General features: G+C 34.0%; 2 protein-coding genes across 5 annotated transcripts; one reads left to right on the top strand and one right to left on the bottom strand.

The window, feature by feature from the left end:
* The first annotated feature begins 461 nt into the window (after nt 1-461).
* On the top strand, nt 462-2,050 carry LOC129233990 (uncharacterized). The gene has a single exon (XM_054867903.1). The coding sequence runs from the start codon at nt 493-495 to the stop codon at nt 1,402-1,404; it is 912 nt and encodes a 303-aa protein (XP_054723878.1). The 5' UTR covers nt 462-492; the 3' UTR covers nt 1,405-2,050.
* A 611-nt stretch (nt 2,051-2,661) lies between these two features.
* LOC129233963 (uncharacterized) lies at nt 2,662-26,799 on the bottom strand. Of its 4 annotated transcripts, none has more exons than XM_054867877.1 (2): nt 26,671-26,799; nt 2,662-5,875 (listed from the first exon to the last, which is right to left on the bottom strand). In XM_054867877.1, the coding sequence occupies exon 2, from the start codon at nt 5,859-5,861 to the stop codon at nt 4,464-4,466; it is 1,398 nt and encodes a 465-aa protein (XP_054723852.1). In that variant the 5' UTR covers nt 5,862-5,875; nt 26,671-26,799; the 3' UTR covers nt 2,662-4,463. The 4 variants fall into 4 exon arrangements, 3 of the variants coding, with proteins under 3 accessions (XP_054723852.1, XP_054723858.1, XP_054723866.1); XM_054867883.1 differs by having other exon boundaries at nt 26,728-26,793; XM_054867891.1 differs by having other exon boundaries at nt 26,698-26,764.

Below are 26,799 nucleotides of genomic sequence, written 5' to 3'. Positions count from 1 at the left end.
TCAAGGTATTCAATATGAATACATAAGTAAAATACTATGCTGAAAATAAACAAAATAACCAAAACATTCAAATTTAGATGTCTTATAATTCAAAATAAGAACAAATTCTGAATTCTTATTCAATCTTGATTTTTAAACAGGATGACAAATTTGCCCGAAACTTCTATTTTACTATCTAGTACATTTTTGAACGTTCCGCGACACTCACATCCGACTTTGAATCCTTTTGAAAAGAAAAAAAGTGAAAGAACGCGTCAACTGCTGGAAATAAAACGCATGCGGTTGCGGTTGTTGAATGAAAGATATTTATTTTTTAAAACTATAACTAGAGCTTGTTTTTTTCGCAAACAAAGACGTAAAAGTCCATTTAGATTATGGGAAAAAGTAAAATTAAAACTCACTTGCAATCAATGGTTGAAATACTTTAAAATGAGCGAAAATACCTTCAACATTTTATCAAGTACACTAAAACTTTATCTGAACAGTGAAGACATGTTACATTTGTCAAATGATAAAAAGATAGCAATTGCTTTAATATCTTTGGCTTCTGGTAAAAGTAATAAATATATTGGCCACATGTTTTCAGTGTCTAAATCTGATGTTGCAAATATCATTCAAAATATTTCCACTGCAATACTGAAGTTGATGCCCAAACATATTCAAGTTCCTAATGAAAATTCCACTAAAAATATTGTAAAATCTTTTGAAAAAAGGTGGAGTTTCCCTCAAACAACTGGTGTTCTTGGTAGTGTTCATATTCCTATACAGAAATCATGTTTGCCTGAGAATGCTTCCGATTATGTGAATAGTGTTGGTGGCTTTTCAATGATATTGCAAGGCATAGTAGATGCATCATATTTATTTTGGGATATCAATGTAGGTTGGCCAGGAAGTGTGCCTGAATCTCGTGTATTTACTAGTTCAAGTCTTTGGTTGAAAGGTCAGGAACGTACACTTTTACCCGATTATCCAAGGAAACTTGGGAATGTTGATATACCATTATTCATCCTTGCTGGTTCCTCATATCCACTTTCACACTGGGTTATGAGGCCTTTTTTAGTAGAATCTTTGTCAGAGGATGAAAAGAAATTCAATGAAAAATTTACTTTTGCTTATAATGCTTGTGAAATCGCTTTTAAGAGGCTCAAAGCAAGATGGAACTGTCTTGTCAATGGAAATATTTGTGCAATTGAGGATTTTCCTACTGTTATCAGTGCATGCTGTATACTTCATAACATATGTGAGGAACAAAAAGAAATTATATGTGATGACTGGATAATTAAAGCTGAAACTTATTATAAACAACCTATTCCACAGCTTTGCAACACTGTAATAGGACCACAAGCTGAAAATTTTCGACAAGCGATTAAAGAACATTTTGTTTCTAGTGAAGGTCAAGCCTAGACTTGTTTATTTTTAAATTTGCCAAATTGTCGGCAAATTTTTCTGAATAAGGAATTTTTGGGAAGATTACTGTGACCTCCCATCGGGGCACCCCTGAATGTGAAACGTCATCATCTCTTCATAAGCTTGACAGTTTAAATTTTAGAAACACTTTTTAAAAAGAATTTGAGTCTAAAAAATTTTGCTTCTTTTTTAAGGTGGAAGGGGCATCAGATTTCAAATCTGCCTAGGGCGGCATGGAGCTAAATTCGACTCTGGCTATAGCATAGCATAAAAATAATTATAATGACCATTGACGCACACAAGGGAGGGGTCCAGGGGGTCCAGACCCCTCCCATAGGTCTTGCTTTTTTCCCCCGATTGATTATGATTCTATTTATTTTGTACATAGAATAATTTTAAACAAAGGTCTCAATACTTTCAGTTGTAATATGTGAAAAAATAAAATCCTCATGTTAAAATATTTTTTTTAAATGTTGTGCACTTTTCCTATAATGAATTGTTTGTAAGAAGCAGAATGGTGATTATAAACGAATACTCTGCAATAACCATGTTTTCAGTTTTGTAATTACAAATTAAAATGAGATTCTATGAACTTGAATCCATTTTTCAAATATGAGAAAAATAAAAGCATACATTAGTTTGCTCTCTGGTTATTTAAGTATTTTCATTTAAAAATGCTAATTTAATTTCAATAATTTATTTTTACTGTTCTTCGTTCCCGATAATCAATAAAATCAAGCCAATATGTTTGACGGCATATTGGGGTATGATATGAGAATAAGGCTCTTGACCTTGGATCCACCCCTTGTAAAATTCCTGTGTGCGCCACTGATAATGACTTTAAATGCAAGATATATTTATGCAAATTAAACCTTAAAATAGTATTTCAAATAAGGATTACTTATTCATAATATTGTTACCTTATTTCTACCTTATGCTTAATATTTAGTAGTAAATTTCTTTTTTAACATGTGAAAAGTTGCGAGGATTTCAGGTCAGTGGATTTTAGAGAGTTGACTGTACATGTTACTTATAGTGGTTACTTTGATAAACTCAGAGATGAAGTGTTTATCAACATACTCAAGTGCTAGTTTAACACTCTGTGGTTTCCTAATATTATTTCATATCTAACAAACAAATCTGTTGTTCTTGAAGTCCTGCAAACCTCCAGGAAGAAACGGCCTGTGTGATGCACTAAAAAGTGTCATATTGTACAAAATAAACTTAGAATGTGAAATTGGGCAGAAGAGCAAAGACAGTAATAATAGCATCTTTCAATGTCACATTTAAAATTTTATTCAACTGTAACAATTTCTTTGGACCAAGTATACAGTAGAACTTCAATTATCCAAATCAGTTGGTACTGGACTTCATTCAGATAAGCAAAAATTCGAATAATTGGATTTTAACCAGGGGTGATAGTAGACTCTAGTAAAATTTTATGAAGTCTGTGTGACATTTTCGGGAGCTATGAGGAAGCCCCCCCCCCCCTTCCTGTAAAAACTCTTAAAATATACATACAAAAATAATTAAATCATTGGGGGAAAAAAATTTAAATTAAAAAAAAAAAATTCTTTAGTTTCGGAAATTTGAAATCACAAACACCCATCATTTTAATGAAAAAAAAAAAGTTTTTTTTTTTACTGCATGCATGTTGAAAATCAGTAATCAATATTTTTTTTTTAAAATAGAGTAAAAACCATTTTTAAAGAAACATAGATTTCAATTAAATGAAAAGCTACATGTTAAGCATATTTTTAAATGCAGCACATTAAAAGTCTATAATGACGCCTTACGAGACAGTGACACATCATCCCAAGAATGTTTGCACTGCGTCCACACCAACTTTGCAGAGGGGTTGACAGAATCATTTACCAAATTAGAATGCAATTCTATCTTTTACCCCCTCCAAAACTCTAAAAGTCATTCAGATAATCAGCGATTTGGATCAACAGGATTCAAATAACTGAAGTTCTACTGTATTTTGAAATATACTTTATATAATTATATACATTGAATTCAATGTAAAATTAAATTTAAACATAAAAGGCATAAAATCTTGACTAGATATACATATATTTTTTTTTCTGCCTTATCTTTACAATAAATGTTTCCATGTATTTTAGTCTTCAAAAATTAACTTCAAAAATAATTGAAGAAGGCCCAATGCTGACTAGATTATTATATCACTTTTACAAAATAAGTTGGCAAGGCTATGCACACAGCTAACTGTATACTCAAATAACTCTGAAGAGGCCTCCAAAGCCGAGTGGTCGTGCTTGTCTGTATGCTGTACAGGAGGTCATGGGTTCGGTACCCTGGGTGTGATTTTTGCTCTTTGTGCAGTAAATTTTTCTAGTGTTGCCAATAAAACTTTCGAAAACTTGTTGTAGTGAAGCTGGGACAAGGCACATAGTACACAGTCTAATAATTGCGTGAGCAAATGTTCTGATTGCACTTGAACTTGAAATGATTCTAAAGTTAGTTTGGAAGTTATTTTTGAATGCTGATTTAAAATTGTTGAAATCTCTGGTTTTATGCTGTAATATTCTATGCAATATGAAAAAAAAAAAAAAATCACAGAACTTTTGTGATTCTATGAAATAAAAATAAGAAGTTTTCAAGCATTTAGAAATTTTACTCTTCTGCTGTTACATCCTGCTTCACAGTTAAACTGCTTTTATTATAATAATCTGTATTACAGTTCTCGCATGATTCAAAGTTGACCTGAGTGGAAAGTTAGCTTAAAACCAGGTTATTATTGCATTTTAAGTGGTTTTTATAATTATTGTTTCTTAATTTTGGCTAACTATATACACTACTTCAGGTGTTTTTTACTCAGTTTTAAAATAGATGCTTTAACACTATTAAAACATGAGTGGATCAGCCACAAATAAAGAATTTGTGGATCAAAGTTACCTTGATTGACTGTAATTGTGATATTAAGGTTTTATAATTTGATTTTTAAAATGTTTTTGAAATTTATGTGACATGTTTCTGCCATGAACAATTTTCTTTTAGCAGTTTTTCAGGATTGCAAGTATTTAGAAGTAGCTCTACTTGCTCCATTTTTTCAAAAAATGTTCTTTACTTTCATAATGCTTCTTTAAATCATCAATATTTTTTAAAAATATGTTGCAAAGAGAGCATTTTTGAATAACTTCAGTTTCCATCGCCATTTCTTTTTCATTTGAATTAGATTCACATAGTGTGGTGCCTTTCATGCACTTGTCAAAATTTATCTCCGAATTCACATCAAAAAATTTAACATTGAGCCGATCTGCCGTAATTACATCCAAATTTTCTATACTGGGGAGAATCAAGTCAGAAAGATTTTCTGATGAATCCCGCAGATTATTTTCCATTTTACTGTCATTTTTGGAGTCACTACATTCCGCTCGAGTCCCATTATTTTGTTGAATATTTGAAGCATTTTCCTCTTTATCTGTTGTAGAATCTACAGCATTTTCCTTGCTGACATTTTCATTCAAACTGTTACTTGTACAACTACTGCCAAAAAAATGCTTTCTTTCTACTTGTTTCTTGTGCACTTCACTTTTCATATGCTGGTCATAAGGAACTGGTCCAGAAAATGTTTTATCACATACTTTGCAATAGAGTTCATTAATCCCTAGAGGAGCAAAAACAGTAATACCAGGATTTTCAGAGGTATTGGATCCAGGATTTGAGAGTCCAACTTTGCTTGAATTTTGAGCCAATTTCTTCTTATGACCATTACTTGCTAAATGCTGATGATATGGCTCAGGACCTGAAAACATCTTGTTGCAAAGGTCACAGCTTTTATAATATATTTTTCGATTAACACATTCTTGCAAGTTTATTAGTCTGTCATCATCATCTTGCATTTCCATGAAACTAGAACCATTTCCATCTCTTCCTGTGGAAGCAATTGCATTTTTTTCTTTCTCAGCATCTCTTTCTATCAAATTCTTGCTTGGATTTTGAGCCAATTTCTTTCTATGCCCAATACTTGCTAAGTGTTGCTGATATGGCTCAGGACCACTAAAAATCATCTTGCAAATCTCACAACTTCTGTAATATAACTTTTGATTAACACATTCCTGCAAATTTATTGGCTTAGCATCATCCTCTTGCATTTCAATCAAACTAGAATCAATTTCATCACTCCCTTCGGAAGGACTTGAACATCTTTCAGATGAATTTTCATCAGCATCTTTTTTCATCAAATTCTTGCCATGTTCCAAGCTCTCAACATGTTTTTGGTAGTTGGACAGTGTTTTAAATGAAATGTGACAGGTGTTACATGTAAATAACTCGCCAACTGAGAGCAAGTTCAAAGCATCAGGCTTACAGTCAGCACCTTTTAGTTCTTCTAACTTTACTTTTTTCTTATGTTTTTCACTTTGTATATGCTGCTGATAACAAACTTCACCAGTAAAAGTTTTACCACATAGAATGCAACTCCAATTCATGTTTAAAATTTAACCTGAAAAGAAAACATAAAATAAGGACTTATATAAACCAAGATCTTAATTTCAAGTCAGTATTACAGACCTTAGGTGTTGAAAATTTTTACAAGATATTCAGTTTCTCAACCTTAGATAAAAATATTGAACAAAACTACCTTTGAGCACAAACATTTATTGGAGATTTTATCACAAACAAGCCACCTGTGGCAAGCAGCTCACTTGCCTTGTTTCATTATTTGCTTTTGGTACCAGTTGGCTATTCCAGCATATGTCTTCACTGACTGCTGAATAAGTAAAATAGACAGGTTCAGAAACTCACAGATTCATAACATCAGTATAATGTACAAGAATTTGAGAGGTACAATTGTGAGAAACAAATATATTTCTTTTAGATGCAAGTTTGTATTTCAAATATTTGTTGGAATGCACACATAATAGTATCACCCCCCTCCCCCCAACATTCAATTGAGTACATACAATGGCGTAGCTAGGATGGGATGGAGAGGCAGTCCACTCCGGGCGGCATATTTTTAGGGGCAGCGATTCAGCACCTGTGATGGAGGGAAAAAAAATCTAAATTTGGGAATCATACTTGAAATCTTGAAATATTTCCGTAGTAAGCCCCTGAACCTTTAACATACACTAACACAGACTTAAATTTTAAAACCTAAATTTCGGAAAATATTCCAGAAAAGACCTTGACTTCCTAACATCACCAAAAGCTGAAACTAACTTCAGTTTTGCTGAAGATTCAGGAGAAAACTCCATCATCCTAAATGTTACTCTTAACTGCGATTTTTGATGTAAATTTAGAACATCTCCCCCCCCCCTTTTTTTTTGTAGGAAGAATACAGATTAAATTTGTTTTCCCTTTTTTCCTTAAATGAAGTTGTCAATTTGTTCAATGATTTTTGACAGTTTGATATATTTGAAATGTTTCAATGAAAGGGTGGCAAATAGAGGAACCACCCCGGGCGGCAGAAACTGTAGCTATGTCACCGAGTACATATACAGTGATACCTGTGTAAGTTGACCACTCGCGGTGCAGTACTTTGGGGGTCAACTTTGACAGGTGGTCAACTTATAAAGGGCGGTAATGTTTTTTTTTTTTTTTTAATTTCTTGCACCATGTATTAATTTTTTTTTTTTTTAGGAATTCACCCATACTCTTTGTGTTCAACTCCACTTTCATTGTTTAACATTATTGAAAGTGAAACAATAATTAAAAATACTATTCAAATACTTTTGTTATTTTTTCCTTGTTTTTAACTATATTAGACACTGTAGTCTTAGAAATTCCATACATGCCAGCTAATTTTCTCTGGCTTTCTCCATTTTCAATTACTTTTAACATTTCACACTTTTTATTGATCTCAAGTTCCACTAACTTTCTTTTTGAAGCCTTTTTATGTAAAACTTAGAGCACAAAGAGTAACAATCTCGACTCTCCGAGTTCATAAAGGCAAAATTAAAATATCCTATTATCTGTTAATTCCTTGCACCAGAAACCTGTAACTTTACTCATTAGCAGACCCAGATCTGCGTACCCGCAGTGAGAAGGGCCCGCGTACTTAAACGGTCCTAGAAATTGCTGATATAATGGGGAAAAAAACTAGCATAAGGCTTATTCGCTTTTCAAATAGACACTGCTGGCCACTAGGGAGGGGCCCTACATATTTTGTTGCAGGGGGGCCCAAAATGTATAGATCCAGGCCTGCTCTTTTTAGCAGAATTCCTGTGTTGCCACAACATATTGCAACATTCTTTGAAAGGAAGCAAAAAAAAAATTTTTTATTATAATAAATAAATAAATAAAATAATATGCTGAAGAAAGTTTAAAAAAATAAAACCAAGGGGGTCAACTTACAAAGGGTTTTTTACAATACTCCAGACCAAATTTGGCGTGCATTAGTGGTCAAGATAGAGAGGTGGTCAAGTTACGGAGGTTTTTCTTCATTATATGAGATAGGGCTAATTCCGTTCCTGACAAAAGCGGTCAACATAGACAGGTGGCCAACTTACAAGGGTGGTCAACTTTACAGGTTTTACTGTATTACAATTATATGAACCTTAGCAACCATTAAAATAAAGTGAAAATAAAAAAATATATCTAATACTATTTAGTGTACAAATAAGTTTTAAAGGACTTTTTTTTCCGAGTTTGACGCTTTATTGTGAAAAAATAGTTTCATGTTCAGTTTTTGAAGCATTGTCCATCATTGGCCACTACCTTTTATTATCTTTCTGGCAATTTTCGGACGCCTATTCTAAAAAAACAATGCGTCTTTTGCTGCAACCAACGAATCAATCAGATTTTGGACTTCTTCAAAAGAGCAGAAGTGCTGATCCTAAGAGCATGTGTCATCGATGAAAACAAATAGTAGTCAGAAGGGGCAATGTCTGGGTTATAAAGCTGGTGGTGTAGGATTGCCCATTTCAGGGTATCGAGGTATGTTTTGACCAGCAGCACAACATGTGGTGCCGAGCGTTATCAAGTTGCAAAATTACCTTGTTTTGTCTCTCCTATATTTTAACCGTTTTTCCCGCAGTGCTCAGCTCAAACGCATTAATTGAGTTCCGTAAAGTCATTTGGAACTAGTTTTCGTTCAATATAGCCTCCAATTCGGCATCTCCAAACTTTTGTGCTTGTCCATCGTACTCTTTGTCATTGATATAAAAATCACCACAAACGTCTATACCAAAACCGACATGTGGAAACCAATGAAGCATGTTTCCCGTATGCTTCTTGCAGCATTCGATTGTCTTCAGCCGCATTTTTCTTCAAATGGAAGCAGAGAAGTAAACTTTCCTGCAAATTATGTTTTGTTGGCACAAAAGTTGACATATTCAGAGGACACAACAATTATGTTGTTTCCACTTCAGCGAAATGTCACATAATTGAAAATGAAAGTCTAATGATGTGGTAATAAAAGGAAGTTAGTTGCAACATGTCCATTTTGATTTAATACCAGTGAAGCTATCTCTTGAAAATCCTTTAAAACTTATTTGTCCACCAGATATGTTATATTAAAAACAAAAGATTATTCCTTTCAAGTTAAGTATGATTCAAAAAATTATTAACTACCAGCAATTGTTAAGACTTTATTTGGAATATGCTGTTCAGTTTTGGCCTCCTTATCTCAAGAAAGATATTTAATTAGAAAATGTTCGAGGAAGGGCTAGTAAAGCCCTGGTTTCCTAGAAGCGAAATCGCTGATCTTTGGCGTTGATCCTCGCTGTGACGTTTAAATCAAAGTCAAGTGATTCCGCGTGGCCATTCACGACGTCGATTTAGCTCAGGCGCGCATGCGCAGAAGAATCAAGTTTTCCCCTCCGAGAGGAACAACGCCGAAGATCGCCGACTTCACTCCTAGGAAATCAGGGCGTTAGCTAGTAATAGGCTTGCAGGCTTTTATGATCTTACACTTAAACAACTTAATGTGTGTACTCTCGAGCAAAAGAGAGTCGAGAGCACGTGATTCAGTTGTTTAAATTTATAAAAATGAAATGTTAATGTGTTATATTTTTGCACTGCATGCAGGTCAAGGTGGTCATTGTTTTAAGCTATTCAAATCTCAGGGTAATCTCTTAGGAAAAATTACTATAGTTGATTCTCTATTTAACGACTTTCAAGGGACCACAAAAATTGTCCTTAAGTAGAATGCATCCTTAAATAGAATGTTTCTAAAACTAAAGTAAAGCAACTCGGATCCCAAAATGTAGTCTTTAAACAGAGAAAGTTGTTACATAGAACGTCGTTAAACAAAGAACGAACATTACTTCAGTAGGGTTGTAGGCACTTTGGATCAGTTTACCGAAAGAGAAGATTTAATGCACGGGCCCAGGAGCCCCCATTTCTTTTCTAAGTTATACTACAAATAAAATTACTAAAAATAATATAGTTGTTAAAATGTTTTTTTGTTTTGTTTCCCTTAATTCATTTTCTTTGATCCTTAAACTTACCTACATAAGAAATTATCTTATAGTGTCACATTAAAATGTTTTCAAATTTGAGCAGATAGAGTAAATATTGCATTAAATAAGAAAAAAGAAATCAGTACTTTCAGTTGCAAATTCATGCCACTAATATTTACAATTTTAGCACTTGAACAGAAAGCTACTATCAAGATTTTTGTTAGAAATTAGAGCTAAAAATAAAGTGGATATTGGAGAAACAAAGATTAGTATGACGGCAAAAGTATATTTATAGGTTCATATAATGCAGGTTGAAACACAAGAAGTGCTTAAAATATTGAGATGATGTAGGGACAGGGGCGGATCTAGAGGGGGGCCCTGGGGGCAATGACCCCTCCCAAAGTCTTGTGATTGTAGGAATTTTTTTAAGGAAAAAAAATAAAAAAATACTATGAGAAGATAACAAAATTTAACACATGTATTTTACTGAAAAATAAGTATAGGTCTTAATTGGGAGATAAATTATATCCCTATCCTTAAAACAAAACTTTTATTTCCAAAATTTTTCTCCATCTTTTACATCATTTCTTGATTCCAACTACAGACACTTGAACAATCTCTAAATACTGCGGTTCTCAGAGTATATCTATTGTTCACAACACCAAAGAGAGCCTAACTTTTCGTTTTTATGGCTTTAATTTCGAAACTAGGAGGAGAACCCCCTTTTCTCATGCCCTTTCACGAATGCCTTGATATGTAGCAAAAAAATGCATTTTAAGTCTTATTTGGAAAAAATGTCAACGGAAACTAGCTTATCCAGCCCTTCTCACTTAACTTGCTTAAAAGCAACTTAAATGAATTTCTTTGGGGCTTCAATTACAAACGAGTTTTGATAGGACACCTTCCCTTGCTAGTTTATATCGTGATGATAGCTTTAAAAGGATGTTTTTTGGAGGAGCTCACGAATCTTCCATCCCTTTCTAAAATATGTATAAAATAAATATAGTTAAAAATCGAAATTTTAGAGCCTCAAAGACAAAATATTTCCAGGAAGGAAGGATTCTAAGCACCTTCCCACCTCCTTTAATGTAAGCAAACATTACCTAAAGGTGCATTTTTCGGCTAGACAGCGGAAGAGCACCCTTCCTCTTCTAACTTCTCAATGTATAATGACAGAATATTTTGGTTTCTAAGCTTTGTTTTCAAAAAGTATTTTGGGGCCAGCACCCGAAACCTGACCTTTTTTCGTACATCATCGAAAATAGACAAAATGCGTTTTTAGTTTCCTAAATTTCAAAAATTACTAGGAAATTTAAATTTTGAAACATTTTCGATTGAGATTCCTAAATACACCCCCTCACCTAATGTCTTGATACCCCGAAAAGTGAGCTTTTAAAACTTCATTTTAATAAAATTTCTGGGGAGTTATTAGGGTCCAGTTTACTGCGAGCGGTAAAATTAGCAAAATTATTCAAAAACTTTTACTAAGACTGACCCAATCGGTGTTCACCCGCCATAATGAATCAAATGCACTGATGCAATTACCAACGTTAATGAAACAACAAGGTAAGTTAAATTGGATAGAGTAATACAAAGTTTTTGTCCGAAGTTATTGAGCAAAATCCCTAATGAAGACCCCATAAGAAAAGAAAAATCTATTTTAGAAAGTGGTAAAGTTTATGGGGATCTTTTGCTAAATGTTCAGAATTATTAAATCTCGGTAAAACCAATTGCAGTGGAGCTACATCACGCGTTTTCATTAAGTTCATTACTTTTTGTGCAAAAATCTTTTCCGAACCCATTCAAGCGATGCTTTGTTTTGACACATTGGACTTTTTAAAGCGCACTTTAACGTACCAAATGGTAATCGCTAATTGAGATCAGATTGGACTTTGTAGTACTCTACAATTGGTGTGCGGAACTCGAGATAACTACTAATTTACCTAACAAGGACAGTCCTTCCTAAAAAGCATACCTTTTTGACATAAAAATTTAACTTTTAGAGAGTAAAAGCCAATCCTGCGGGACTGAGATTGGAGTGGGATTGGGAACCCTAATGATAACCCGCAAAGGGGAGATTTACAATTCAAGGGAGCAATTAGTATTTAAAATACAAGATAAAAGGGGGGAAATTGACTCCCTGCCCCCCTACACAACGGGGTTGGAGGGAAGAATGGCTTTAACAATGAGCACCCTTAAAGGGGGCAAGTGGGGGCTCAAGCTCCCACTTAGAAATTTGAACTTCCTTGCTTTTAGTACTTTTTTCTTTGCAAAAATGAAAACATTTCTTCTCCAGCCATTAATGAATAAGTTATTATAAATGGGTTTTATAATAAAAACCCATTTATAATAACTTATTCATTAATGGGGAAAATATCCTGCTAAACCATGGGGAAAATATCTGAGATGCCCCTTACAAGTTTTGCATATGAGTACCCATGGCTTTTACCTTTTACGTTTTTTAACCACCACCAAGGGCGCCCATATGGGGGGGGAGCAAGTGGGGAATCAAGCCCCCTCCCCCCCCCATCTTTGAAATTAGAACATTCTTGTTTTAGGACATTTTTCTTTTAAAAATGTTCAAAACATTTCTTCTCCAGCAATTAATGAATAAGTTATTTAAAATGTCAAATTTTAATAACTCTAATCTCTGCTAAAATCGGTTTCTATGGGGAAAATATCCTCCTAAACCATGGGGAAAATATCTGAGCCCCCCCATTAAAATTTTGCATATGGGCACCCTTGACTGCCACCCCCCTTGAATAGACTAAATCTGCCCCGGCAGCAGGGGTGCATTTCCATGTCATTCCGGTATCTGGGTTGAACTTCAGAAATCTGGAAAGTCTATAAGGACCGGGAAGGAAATTCAGCTTTGGGATAGTTAAAAAACCAGCCCATCGGAGGTATACAACCCCGAAAATGTTTTCACAGATAATATAGTATTAAAATTTTTAAGCAGTATATTTTAAATATAATTCCAGCCTTCAATTTTTCTTAAAGATATTTTGTTATTTGATCTAAAAAGCACAATAGGGTCATTCTTCAAAAAGGTAACTTTTCTGTCACATGGCTTTTACAGTAAAAATTTTAAGGAACAATTCATTTAACAATGATTTTTAATTTCATCAAAAATATATCTATTTAAACCTGCCAATAATTTTTTGATAATTTTTATTTTAATATAATTTTGGTTCACAACATTGTAACACACCTGGTGTGACTGTTTATGTTGCTTAATAATTTAATTAAAAGTATATACTTATTGATTTATTATTCCTTTCATAAGTGTCTCAAATCATATTTAAGTATATTTAATTTTTTAATATTGTGTTTTAGTTCATTTTAGTAGGACAAAGAGCCATGTCACACAATAAATTCTCACCTCCATTGCCTAAACACAAAATGTCATTCCTTATTAACCCGTGGCAATAATGACATAAAATTTTATTTTTCATGATACAAGGAGCCCGCTTGTTTATTTTTAGCCATAGTTGAAGTTGTGAGATTTTTGTTGAAAAACAAGATAAATTTTGCTTCAAAAACTTAGTGTGGTTCTTCTGACTTCTCACCTCCATGAACCTGAATTTCAGGGATGTTAATTAATGTAAAAGAAGTGAACAAGTTTCCATATACTTAACATGAGCAGATTGAAGCAACAAAGAGAATTTTTTTCCCCTGAAAAATGAATCTATTAGGCCTATATTAACCTAATGGGAAAATCCTCACCTCCATGACAGACCTTATCAATGTCATTATTTCCGAGTTGAAAATAAAGGATGGAGGGGAAATACATCAATTATAGACATTCTACCAAAATTATAAATTGCCAGTATATCTTCAAATTTACTAAATACTGTTTTTAACATTCATTTGAAACTACTAATTAAGCCGTACATTAATTAAGAGAGCTTAATATTATATTCCCACCAATCGTTAAAATAGCTAATTATTTGCACGATTAACAAAATTACTACTTTGATATTAAATTGGCCTCGATTTTTAAATGTTAAAAGTTTTCTTCTTTTTTTTATTTCTGTGAACAAGGTATTTTTTTATTATTTTTTTTATTTTTGAGTAAAATAATTGGAACTTATCTGGGCCATTGTTTAAAATTCTAGTAGGTAACACTTTCATGTATGAAGGAAAAAAAAAGAAACAAAAGGTTTCGAAATTGAAAAATATTTTTGTTCAAAAGTTACGTTTTCTGGAGAATGACCCAACAATAAAAAAAGAAGGAGATTGTACCGATGCGAATGAAAGCACGTTATACAATCAAGGCCACTTACTAGAATATCAGATAAAAGAATGCTGCTTAATGCAATACATTTTCAATGAACCAAACTGTTGATGTCTATTATTTTAATCCTGTTTATTGGATATTATCCTGCTTATCAGAATTTTTCGTGGAGTATTGGCTGTCCCATTAAATGGGCTCCTCTACAGTGGTTGCCGCTTATATGAATTGCCTTTGTTCTAAACAGTTTTGATTTCGAAAAGAGGCTGGTTCAATAAAGTAGTTAATTTAATGAAGCTGAATTTTGTTCTGTTTTTGATGATTTGATTCTAAAAGTGGTTGATTCAATAAACCACTGATTTAGTTAACTGGCATTCACTGTATATAGATACAAGTTAAAATGAACTGTTTCCTTGTCCTAAATTATTCAATAGCCTATTTAAATAAAAGAAAATCATATACATCATATTTGTAGTGTACTAAATGTGCTGGTATATAAATATGAAGTTTAAATAAATTTCAATCATAAAAAATATGAAAGAAAGGATTATTCTTATTTTTCAGTACTTTTCTATAACATAACAACATCTATCATTCTAAAGTGCAATTTATTTAAGCTTTAAAAGCACACATCTACAATTCAATATCTTACAAGGTTCGATTCAAAATGAAATTAATTTTGTTAACTACTCTACCTAATAAAGGGTGTTCTTTTTTTTAGAGGTAGAGAACTTTAGGTTCAAATAAAACAGTTAAATGTTGTAAATTGCCATAAATGTTGCTTTATTTGAAAGATTATTCTTTGCCATTTTTATTTAAATATGATTTCTGGCATATGGCCACCTCGGCTGGCTGAGAGAAAGTCCAATTTTCTTTGCAGCAATAGAGTATGTCAGTAATAAGGTGGCGAATGTTCTCTTCCAAGGGGTCAATTGTCTGTGGCTTATTGGTGCAGACCAGAGACTCCACATAGCCCCACAAAAAGTAGTCCAGCAGTGTTAAATCGCATGATCTTTCAGGCCAATTCACGGGTCCATTACAAATACAAATGTGACGACCAGCAACAGGCTCTGGGCCCAGCTAGGCTGGTCCTAGTCAATTAATTAGTCCCCAATTAAGATCAATGGCCCTCTTAAAGCTATCCACTCCCTTGCTCATTACCGCCTCTTCCGGTAAGCTATTCCAAGTGCCCACGACCCTGCTAAAGTAGTAGTTTTTCCTGATTTCCAAGTTAGCCTGAGATTTAAATAGCTTAAAACAATGACCCCTTGTCCTGCTTTCCCCGCAAAAATTTAATCCATTTACCTACATCTTTCATTTTGATAAATTTAAATAACTGAATCATGTCCCCTCTGACTCTCCTTTGGTCCAGGCTATACATGTTAAGCCTATTAAGTCTGGTATCATAATCTAAATCTGAGAGTCCCCTTACTAATTTAGTTACCCTTCTTTGCACCCTTTCCAATACAAAAATATCTTTCTTCAGATAAGGCGACCAAAACTGAACAGCATACTCCAAATGAGGTCTTACTAAACTCCTATATAAAGGCAGAAGAACTTTCTTAGATTTGTTTGAAATAGATCTATTGATGAACCCAAGCATTTTGTTGGCTTTGTTACTAGCAATACTGCACTGTTGACTAAACTTGAAGTCCTGATTTATAAAGACACCCAGATCCATAACATTTTCTGCCTGATTTATGACTGAACCCTGTAAACGATATCTCATACGCTTATTTCCATGACCTAAGTGTAGCACTTGACATTTCCCTACATTAACTGCCATACCCCATTTATCTGCCCACTTAGTAATATGATCTAAATCCTCTTGCAGCTGTTTTACTGGTTCTTCATTTTCGACAATCCCCATAACTTTTACATCGTCAGCAAAACAATTCATGCTTCCAGAAATATTTTCATTGATGTCATTCATAAATATAATAAACAACAGAGGCCCTAAAACTGATCCTTGAGGAACCCCACTTAAAACATCACTCCAATTAGAATGATATCCTCTCACAACTACTCTTTGTTTCCTACCAGTAAGCCAATTTCTAACCCAAAGTAAAGTTTTTCCTCCTATTCCTATGTCAGCTAACTTGCTGAGAAGAGCAACATGTGGTACCTTGTCAAAAGCTTTTTGAAAATCAATATAAACAACATCCACACATTTTTTGTTATCTAAAGCTGAGGTAACCTTGTCGTAGAAATGCAATAAATTAGTAGTACAGGATTTACCTTTCCTGAAACCATACTGCAAACTAGTCAACAGACTATTAGTCTCTAAGAACTTCATGATCTTAATTTTGATCAAAGTTTCGAAAATCTTACAAATCACCGAAATCAAACTTACAGGTCTATAATTCCGAGCAATACCTTTAGACCCCTTCTTGAAGAGTGGCGTTATGTTAGCCAGCTTCCAGTCCTCTGGCACCGTCCCCGAGTTATAAGAAGCATTGAAAATATTCAAAATAACATCCACTAATTCCTCTGCACATTCAACTAAAATTTTTGGATAGATATTATCTGGTCCCGGAGCTTTAGTTGCTTTAATCTTTTTCAAATGAAATAAAACCTCCTCCCTAGAAAACACAAAATCCTCAAGCTGTATAATCGCTTCTGTCTTGTTAGTGTCAACTGTTGAGATACAGTTATCGTTAAACACACTGGAAAAAAAGTTATTTAGAACATTTGCAATATCCCTATCGTTTACGTGAAATTATTCGTTCACCGAACGTTTCTTTCAATAAATAAATTGTGACACGCGCTGTGTGGCATGTTGCACTGCCTTGTTGTCTATTCTTGATGAAATGGCAAACTGAACTGAACACAAAATAAGTGACAGCTATCAAAATGGCACACATATCAGACATGAAATTTTTGAACAAACTCCCCAGGGCCGAATTTAGCTCCATGCCGCCCCTAGGCAAATTTGAAATCTGCCACCCCTCCCCCCCCCCCTCTAAAAGAAGCAAAATATCCTTGATTCAAAAAAACATGAAAAAGTGTTCCCCAGATTCAAACTGTCAAACTTAAGAAGAAATGATGGTGTTTCACATTCTGAGGCGTCCCGAAGAAATGATCACAGTGATCTCCCAAAAAAATTTTTATTCGGCAAAATTTTGCTTAGGATTCGGCAAATACCATGATTGGACCATTAATGTGACTTTCATAAGATATGTGAAAGTAATCATTATTAAATTACAAGAAAAAATTGTCTCTGTGGAAAATGAAAGAATGCTAATATTTCACTTTCAATTAACTCAATTTAACTCAAGAAATGTGTTTTATAAAAGCAAATTTGCCACCCCTGAAAAGTTTGCCACCCTAGGCAGCTGTCTACTTTGCCTTTAAGAGACAATGAAAAACTTGAGTCGCTTATTTTACTGCACTGCCATGCAAGTGAGTTATCTAGTGTTTCATCCAAGTTGGTATCAACTCTTTTAGAGTTGTGCCAAATATATTGAAGATTGCTCAACTAATTCATCCAACATAATTTTCAAGGTAGCACCCATATTTATAATGTAGGGTCTGGTGGGGTAAAGTGGTCATAAAATCGTAGGTTTTCAAATTAGGTGGATAATAAACGCAACAAATTCTTTAAACACTTCAACTTTTTTATTGTTATTTTACATTGCATTATTAAAGAACACGGTACATTGAACTTTAGGAAAAAAAATATTGATTTTAGTAGTTTTATAGAGCTTTCTTTTCCCTATGTTTTTATGACCACTTTACCCCATGGGGTGGGGGAAAGTGGTCATAGCATGGGGTAAAGTGGTCATAGTTAAAAATAGATGCAGAACCATTATAAAAGAACCCAAATACTTGTATATTTCAGTTGTTTTTATAGTTACAAGTATATTCACGAGTACATGCGTGTACACACGAATATATACGTGTCGTGTTATACACGAGTAAACACGTTCCTATAGGAGTAGATACATGTATACATCATATACATGCATGCACGTGCCTACTCAAGTATACACGTGTATATACGAGTATATAAGCATGTATACGTGATTACCTACAGGAGAGTATACGTGTCTACATGAGTACATACGTGTCACATGTATATACGTGTGACGTATATGTACGTGTCACGTGTATATAAGAGTATAGACGCGTATGAACGAACATCATATACGCGTATGCACTTGTATCTCGAGAAAATACGTGCATACTTAAGTATATATGTGTATAGTAGACGTATATAAGCATATATAATTGTACATACATACATATACGAGTATACACGAGTTAATTTGTGGATACATCCAGTGCGTCTTTGAACCTGTCTACTCATGTATATATAATATGGAAGCACTAGTATATACGCATGTATACGTGTAAACACGATTATTTACCTGTATAGACATGTATACGTACATTTACGTGTATACACCAGTGCATGTATGTATACACGAGAATATACGCTTTTATACATGTCGGTTTACAGAGTGAATCTAAGCTCGTGGGCAAAAATCAAAGGGGTGTGAGAGGGGAGGAAAAGAAGCAAAGAATCATAAGGAAGTTATAATCACTGACGCGCTACATGCACACGAAGCCAGAAACTGATGGATGCAAAGCAGGGCACAAATTTGTTGCACAAAGATGATTTTACCTAACATTTTAGTTTTTAAGAAATATTTAGAGCAGTTGTTGAAAGTTACAGTCTGTAGTAGCTCTAATACACGCATCGCAACAAAGGCGCAGCGGCTGATGAAAGTTTTTCAAAAGTTTCGTTATTGCAACAGAGAGGGATCTGTGAATGCGACGCATGATGTTTTTCAGCTAAAGGCCGTAAATTTCATAAATCGCTTTAAAACTTTCTTAAATCCTAAAATGTTGAGTAAAATTGTATTTGTGTAATATATATATATATATATATATATATATAAATTTGTGACTTTTTTTGCATCCATCAATTTCTCATTTTGCGTGCATGTAGCGCGTCAGCATTGTGTTTGTGACCATATGTTACTTATTGATTCTTGCTTCTTATCCTCTCGTCAAACACTTTTTAATAATTTGCTCAAGAATGTAAACTCACCCTGTATACTTTTATGTCATATGTTTGTATATAAGTGTCTACTCGAGTTTGTACGCGTATATACGTGTTTACCTGAGTATATAAGTGTTCTTATATATACGAGTATAAGCGAGCATACACGTGTATAGTAGAATGTATAGCTGTATGGATAAAAAATACTTGCAGATACCCATATACATATTTATTGGCGCATTTATGTGAATACGTCAATGTATATGTCTACACGAGTATATATGGGTATATATACGCATATACTCGTATATTTAACCCCGTTTACTGTAAAAACAATACATATTAAGTAAAATTAATATTTAATTTGTATCTGCCTTATACCTAAAGATTAAGTGACATTAGAAGAACAATATTCGTTAAGCCTAATATTATGACCACTTTACCCCATCTTACTTAAATTGTTCTAAAAAATTATCTAAAATAGATTCAGCTAACTGCTAATAAGTAAGAGTTCTTGAGACATGTAGGAAACTTCCTGTACAGTCAATCTGCTCCTAATTCTAACAAACAAAATTTCCCAAGGATGTTAAAATAGGTGCTTAGATTTTAAAAATTTTTATGTTCACGCAAAATATCTTTTTCTACCGAATAAAATTTTGCCAGTTGTAAACTTTTGTATTCAAAATGTAGTTTCTAACTGCCTTACTCTAAAATAAAATTTTCACATTCATTCGAACATTTATTTCCAAGCTATAGCCATTTATTTGACGTATGACCACTTTATCCCATTGACCACTTTCCCCCACCAGACCCTATTAGCTTCAGTGACAAAGACTTTGGAAGGCCTTTGCTACAGGTTAGACAGCATAAATAAAAAATGCTGGGGTTTTCATTACTTTCTTCTTCGGCAAAAAATATTGTGCACTTTTAGTAAGTTAAAGGTTTTCAATGTATTCCTTAAGTTTACAGAAGCATTCAAACATATCATTCAGGCTGCTCCATCGGATTTTGCACTTTGTAAAAGTTTCTCAGTTTCTTCTAAAGCCCAGTTTTCAGGGTTTGAATACTTAGAGATGGTTTTGGAGATAGGAATTTCTTTTTTCCTCAATTTTTCCAAAACTGTTGAACGTTTGAACACTGAAACCTCAAATGTGAATACAAATTCATTCTCAGAAAAATATACTACTTATATTTTAGTGTATTCTTGAATGGTAAATCCACCGTTCATAACATAAGACAAAGTTTTTCTTGCTCTTCTTGCAGATTTACTAGAAGGTGATTAAAACTTCTGATGATACTTGTATTACGGACGGCAAGTATTCATTTTATGGACGGCAAGTGTTGGAAAACATTCACATTGAAAATCTTTTCAGGATTGGAAATCCTGCGGGATTTTGCTTTCAATCCCGCAAAATATCATGCGGGATCAGGATTAGAAACCCAGTTATCACCCCCAGGGTTGGAAACCACTGTTCTAAGTCTAGCAATGTATTATCATACCAGTCCATGGACAGTGGCGGATTGGTTAAAGAAATCGGCCCTGGCATAAAGGGATGTCGCGGCCCCATAGCTTCTATCAGGGCCTGATTATAGCACAGGCCAACTAAGCCTGGGGCCCCATCTTCTTAAGGGGCCTCAAATTTCCTTAAAAATTATGCATAATAATTAAAGATAATAATAATAATAACTTATTAATTGCAAAAAAACTTCCTTAAAGGAGATTTTTTATTCATTCTGCTATTAGCGAATTTACCATGTCACAACTATGAGGGGCCCTGAAGGGATTCATAAATGCACATGGTTAATGATTTACGTAAAAAAAATTCTGGGATAGACAAAGAGGCCCCAAAAATGAATTCTGACGGGGACCAAACCTGTAACCACCGTATCCCGCTATAGAGTCTTCAGAGGGCCTCCAAATCATTGTGGGCCTAGGGCCTCACTTTTAGTTAGTCGGGCCCTGGCTTCTATAGATACTAAGTTTTACAAAAATGATTGGGAAACGGTATCACTTAAATATGAGGAAATTATTCAAAAAAATTAAATACTTTCTTTTAAACAAAATTTAACAGATGGGATTCTTTTCTGTGTTTTAATGGTGAACAATTGATACAAGATAAGCTAAGCCTTTGTTTGTAAAAAAAAAAGGGTGATTGTAATAATCTAAGTATTTTTAAGTTGCCTGATGCTGTATTGATTATTTCCGTAATGATATCTTCTAACATTACTTCAGTTAGAATAGGGAGGTTCTTAAGGAGGCGAGGGGTGTGTGCGACCCCATAGTTTTTTCAAACACATGTATCAATACAGAGAGAAATAGGGAGTAGATTGATTTTTTTTTGCATATGGGAGTTATTAAATATATTAGCATTGCAAATATAACTAATTGAAAGTTTAACATTAAGTCAGAAATATGGGGTCCTGGGTCTCTCCCCCAGAAAAATTTTCAAATCGTAGTCCTAAAATCGCAATATTAGATGATCTCTGGTGATGTTAGGGAGAGCGGAGGTTCGATGGTCCTCTTCCGGCAATTTTTTGGAAGTGAAACTCCAAACTTGCATTTATATACATATATATATTATCTTCAATTATATTAGGAAGATGAGGTCCGGGGAAATTTCAAAATATTAGCTCTGAAAACGCAGTTTTAAAAAATTTTGGGTGATGCTAGGGAAAGGAGAGATTTGAGCAACATCCACCAAGAACTTTTTTGAAATTGAAATCTTAAAAAGGTAATTGTAAGTTTTTTTTTTTTTTTTGATAAAAACTAGGACATAGACATTTTTCAAAAGTTAAGTTCCAAAAACGAAACTTTTACCAACCTTCGATGATTTTAGGAGGAGTGTTAGTTATGGCAAGGCTCTACTTGGATTTTTTTCGAAATTGAAGCATTAAAAACGAGATTTCTGACGTGCTTTACTGATGATGACCTAGGGGGAGGGGGGACTTTCTTTGAAAATTTTCGATGCTGTATATTCGAAAACTTAGTTATAAACGATCTTTCATTGTGTTACTAAGATGAGAGGATCGAGGGCTTTCACCCGGTAAACAATCGAAACTTCGGAAAGAGAAATTAGAGGGGTAATATTTAATGTGGAAAGATGAGGTTAGTGGACAATGGAAGATATAAAGGTCTGGTGTACCTGTGAGTCCATGATGCCATGACACAGACTTTTACGTGATACAGAACCTGAAAGTGAGAAACGAAATAGATCGGTAGGGAAAGGACTATGGCCAGTTACAAAAATTGCTTGGTGTGTGGTGTTTAGATTTAAATTTGAGGTTTTGATTTAATTTTTGGGAATGGGTCAAAAAATCTTCGGTCATGATGTTATGGAAAAAGTGGGGATTTGGGGGTTTTCCTCTTTTTTTTTTTTTTTTGAAATTGAAGTCCAAAAAAGGTAATTTTAGACGATCTTCGATGATATTATAAGAAGGAGATGCTTAAGGGGTCTCCGAAATTTTTTCGACACTGATTTCTGACGCTCTTTAATGATGGGATGGGGACGTTTCTAGGGCGATTGTGGCGGAAATACTCTCCTCGAAGTTTTTCGAAGCTGAAATCCCAAATACGCTGTTGTAGGCCATCTTTAATGACGTTAAACTAAGGAATGGAGTTCGGGAGTTTTTCCCAGGAATTCCTTAAAAAGCTAAGTTTTAAAAACTCACTTTAGGCAAGCTTCGGTGACTAAAAAGGAAGCTATAACCTCTTTTGGATTCCTCTCCTCCCCCCCCCCCTTTGGCTACGTCCCAATCTTCTTTTATTTATTTTATCGATAAAAAATATAAAACACCCTTCAACAGTGTTCTCCTTAAAAGCCATTTACATTTAGATTTTCCATAGTAAAATTTTCAATTTACAGCCTAGTATTTTTATTTGCTTGAAATGCAAGCTATCTGCGGCCCCAGGTAAAAAAACTTTTCTTGAATTGATCTGGTGTTTTGGTGACCTTAAATAACCTTAATGATCTTTGATTTTTTTTTTCACTCTATTTTATTTTAAATATCATTCCTTCTTCACCTCTTCATAAAGTTTTGTTTCAATTTTCGACTCATACATGATTTTTACATTCAAACACTTTGAACTACTGGTGTGACAATTTCAATATTTTCAATTTCTCTCACTATACTTTAATTTTTCTCCTAGTTAAACCATATTACTGGGGCCTGTGTAATTTTCCATATACATAACTCTGATTTTCAGGATGATATTTTTCATTTTAAAAAAATAGGAATAGTACACAGTGTTGCCAGGTGGTCATATCCGGATTTCCCCAATTCCCTTCCAATTTTTCCCAAAAAGCGATGTTTTCTATCAAAATTCCCCAAATTCAAAAATTATTTTTCCACTAATATTTTCATAAAACAAATCGACTTCCTCCAATATTTTTGTCTCTTGAAATTTTTTTTTTTTTCCCCAAATAGTCAAATTTTCTTACAAAATTCCCCAACTTTTTTTTCTTCCCATTTTCGCTTTGTTTTCGTCTTTATATTTCTTTACTAATAAAGCTGAAAGTCTCTCTGTCTGTCAGGATCTCTGTGACGCGCATAGTGCCTAGACCGTTCGGCCCGATTTTCATGAAATTTAGCAGAGAATTAGTTTGTAAAATGAGAGTGTGCACCTTAAGCAATTTTTCGAAAATTCGATTTTATTCTTTTTCTATTCCAATTTTAAGCACATTTTCCCGAGTAAAATTATCATAAGATGGACGAGTAAATTACCAAGTTATCATAACGTGGAACCGTAACGTGGGCAAGCCATTTGGCGAAAAATTCATCATGCATTATTTGTAAATATACAGGGGAACCAAAAGACCTTTTCATTTTTTACTATGGGCAAAGCCGTGCGGGTGCCACTAGTCATAAATAGAAGTGCCTGACCGTGAGATAAGAAATAGCCAAATATTTTTTTTCTACTCGCATTTATTATTCTGCTTCTGTACGTACATTTAAACTACGATTTTCGAATATATTTATCCAAGGACGTTCTTCATCACTTATTTTTACCTGTTTCACGTATCAACTAGTTACTCACACAGAACATTAATGCGAATTCCGTAGCATAATATTCCACATAATGTGAAATGCGAATTCCATAAAGTTGAGCAAAGCTAAACCAACGCTGTATGATACAAACAATGTAACTACTAGTTCTTGACGCGAATTTAAATACGAAAAAAATTCTTTTTTCCCCCAAGAAAAAAAATTTTCCCCAAAGAATTCCCTCAAAACCCATTTCCCCAAAATTTCCCCAGAGAGCACCAGATTTCCCCAAAATGGGGAAATTTCCCCCAATCTGGCAACACTGATGGTACATTATAGAAAAGGTCGGTGTGTCGGCGGCCCTTGAAAATCATATTTTTTTTAATATATATAATCATTTTTTAAACTGAAGGGTCTTCAACCGTGGGTTTGAACCCTTCGAGGGATATTGAGTGAGAAAAACTGAATATTTTATTTTTCGTAAAAAAAAATGTTAGAAACGCACATTTAGGAGGTCTTTACTTAAATAATCTTTATAGTACAGAATTTTGGATGCTCCAAATTGTGTTTTAAGATTGCATTTTCTGTTAAAGTCTTATTGAAAAAATACTTTTTGTCACTTTTATCGCAATTGTTATGAACTACAATTCATAATAATTGTGAATTGCCATTCATAAGTAAGGTAAATGTGAATTGTATATGAAATATTGAAAAACGGACAAAAGTATTTTAACTTTTAAATACTGCCTTTGTTTTTTTGTTTTTTATTGCATTACTAAAATGAAATTGGCGGCCCCATTTCTGAAAAACTGGGCTGGTGTAGCACCCCCACGGCCCCTTTAGCGACGGCCTTGCAGCCTCCATCCGTAGGCTCATGCGTAAAGAGGAATTGAAGCTAGAGATTTTACGTAGCGGTATTTACATTTTACTATTTGTAGACAGGACAACTGATCGTCCTGAAACACGACCGGCCCACCGGGCAAATGCCTGGTTGCCCCCCGGGTGTATCCGCCACTGTCCATGGAAGAAAAAGGTTGGTAGATAGAAATGTAAAGATTATTATTATATAGAATATATAGAATTATATTATATAGAAATGTAAAAATTATTAAAGTTCAAAAAAGGAGGGAGGGGCGAGCTTAGGTTCAAATTAACAAGTGGGTAACGCAGTCCATCCTCGACTACACTAACTGTCTAAACTTGATTTAAAGCAAATTTGTTGAATGTACTTGATTGAAATTAGTAACGATTACTAATAAATCCTTCAATTCCATATTATTCGTTTTACAAAATGACGGTCACAAAGGAGGTGGTCCCCCCCCCCCCCCAACGCATCGAGTATTCTGAAGGGTACACATTCCTGTCTGGCTTTTAGAGTGTTTAATAAGGTAGTTTATTCTCAATGCTGTGAACGGAACTACTTTGATATACCCCCCCAAATCGGAAATTTGGCGACTTTTTTTCCTCGCCAAGCAAAATACCCGTTTTTGGCGTTGGTGCAAAATACCTGGTTTTCAACAACACTATATCCAGTAGGCATATTGAAAGCTAAAAGATAAAAATAATTAATAGAAAAAAAAATAAATGGAAAATACAACCAGATTTGCGGCAAAATATAGCAAGTCAGAATCTGCTTGATCACTTCACAAAGAAATGACCAATGAATGAAATGGCACTAAAACATATATGAAATCCAAAAACTGTTGCCACAAAACTTTCAAAAAAAAAAAAAAAAAAATCACTCAAAAAATTGTACAAAATACAAGAAAATACTAAATTTGGCAGCAGCAAAAACATAAAAGCTGAAAAAAACCTGAATTGGCAACACCAAAATAAGAAACAGCAACCCTAAAAAGTCCGTAGGGAGTGCCAGATTTGGCGCATAATTTTTGGGGGGGTATATCAAAGTTATACTCTGTGAACAAATGGTTATCAATTCTGAACCCAATCCAGGAGTAATCCAACAAACAGCATGGCACACTTGGAACGTCAGTCCGTCACCACTGCAGCTGAACAGTAAATGATACTAAAATGTTGGCGAGAAAGGACCGTCAGTAATTTTACTTCAAAGCATTGTCTTTTGCTGCAATAAGAAACAAGACTGCTTATTTAAGAATGTTTTTCTTAGCACCCTTTTTACCTGCATTCCCTTTGCTCCCAGATAGTCCTGATAAATAAGGTTGTACTGTAAGTTTAAACATTTTATTTTCTACATGCTAATAATTCATAATTTTACTTAAGTATGAAGAGACCCTTTGAATGAGGAATAGAAACTTGAACAATATTTACATGTATTTTTCATCGCTAGGACTTTTGTTAACAAGTTTTTTTTTCTTTTTACTCTTGTAAAAATCTTTATAAGCTAAGCCGATATTAATTTTACAAGTCAACGTTACAAATGACTAAGTCCTAAATAATCCTTCACAATTATTTCTTGACTTTTTTGTTCATGTGTAACCAAATTTATCTTTTACCAGGACGTTAAGTAAACCGGCGGGACACCGGAATTTTTTCTGAAAAACGGTACTGTTACAGTCAAACCGGGGCGTCTGGCAAGCCTACAAACAACTCGATATTATCAAAGGAAAATAGTGCTTCACGTATAGTCATTTCGTAGGAAATCTCAAACACTTTTTAAAATATTTAAAAAATTCTTTTAAAAATATACTCACGTCGACAGGAAAGGAATGAATACCTACGTGTGGTTATACACAATGATTTAAACTTACTCAGCTGATCCCAAAACTCTTATCATCTGATTTCTCATCGGAACACATGTGAACCCAAACCAAAACATTTAA

The sequence above is a fragment of the Uloborus diversus genome, chromosome 1 (genome assembly GCF_026930045.1).
Source record: "Uloborus diversus isolate 005 chromosome 1, Udiv.v.3.1, whole genome shotgun sequence".
NCBI classification, from domain to species: Eukaryota; Metazoa; Arthropoda; class Arachnida; order Araneae; family Uloboridae; genus Uloborus; species Uloborus diversus.
This window is presented reverse-complemented; position numbering and strand designations above follow the sequence as displayed.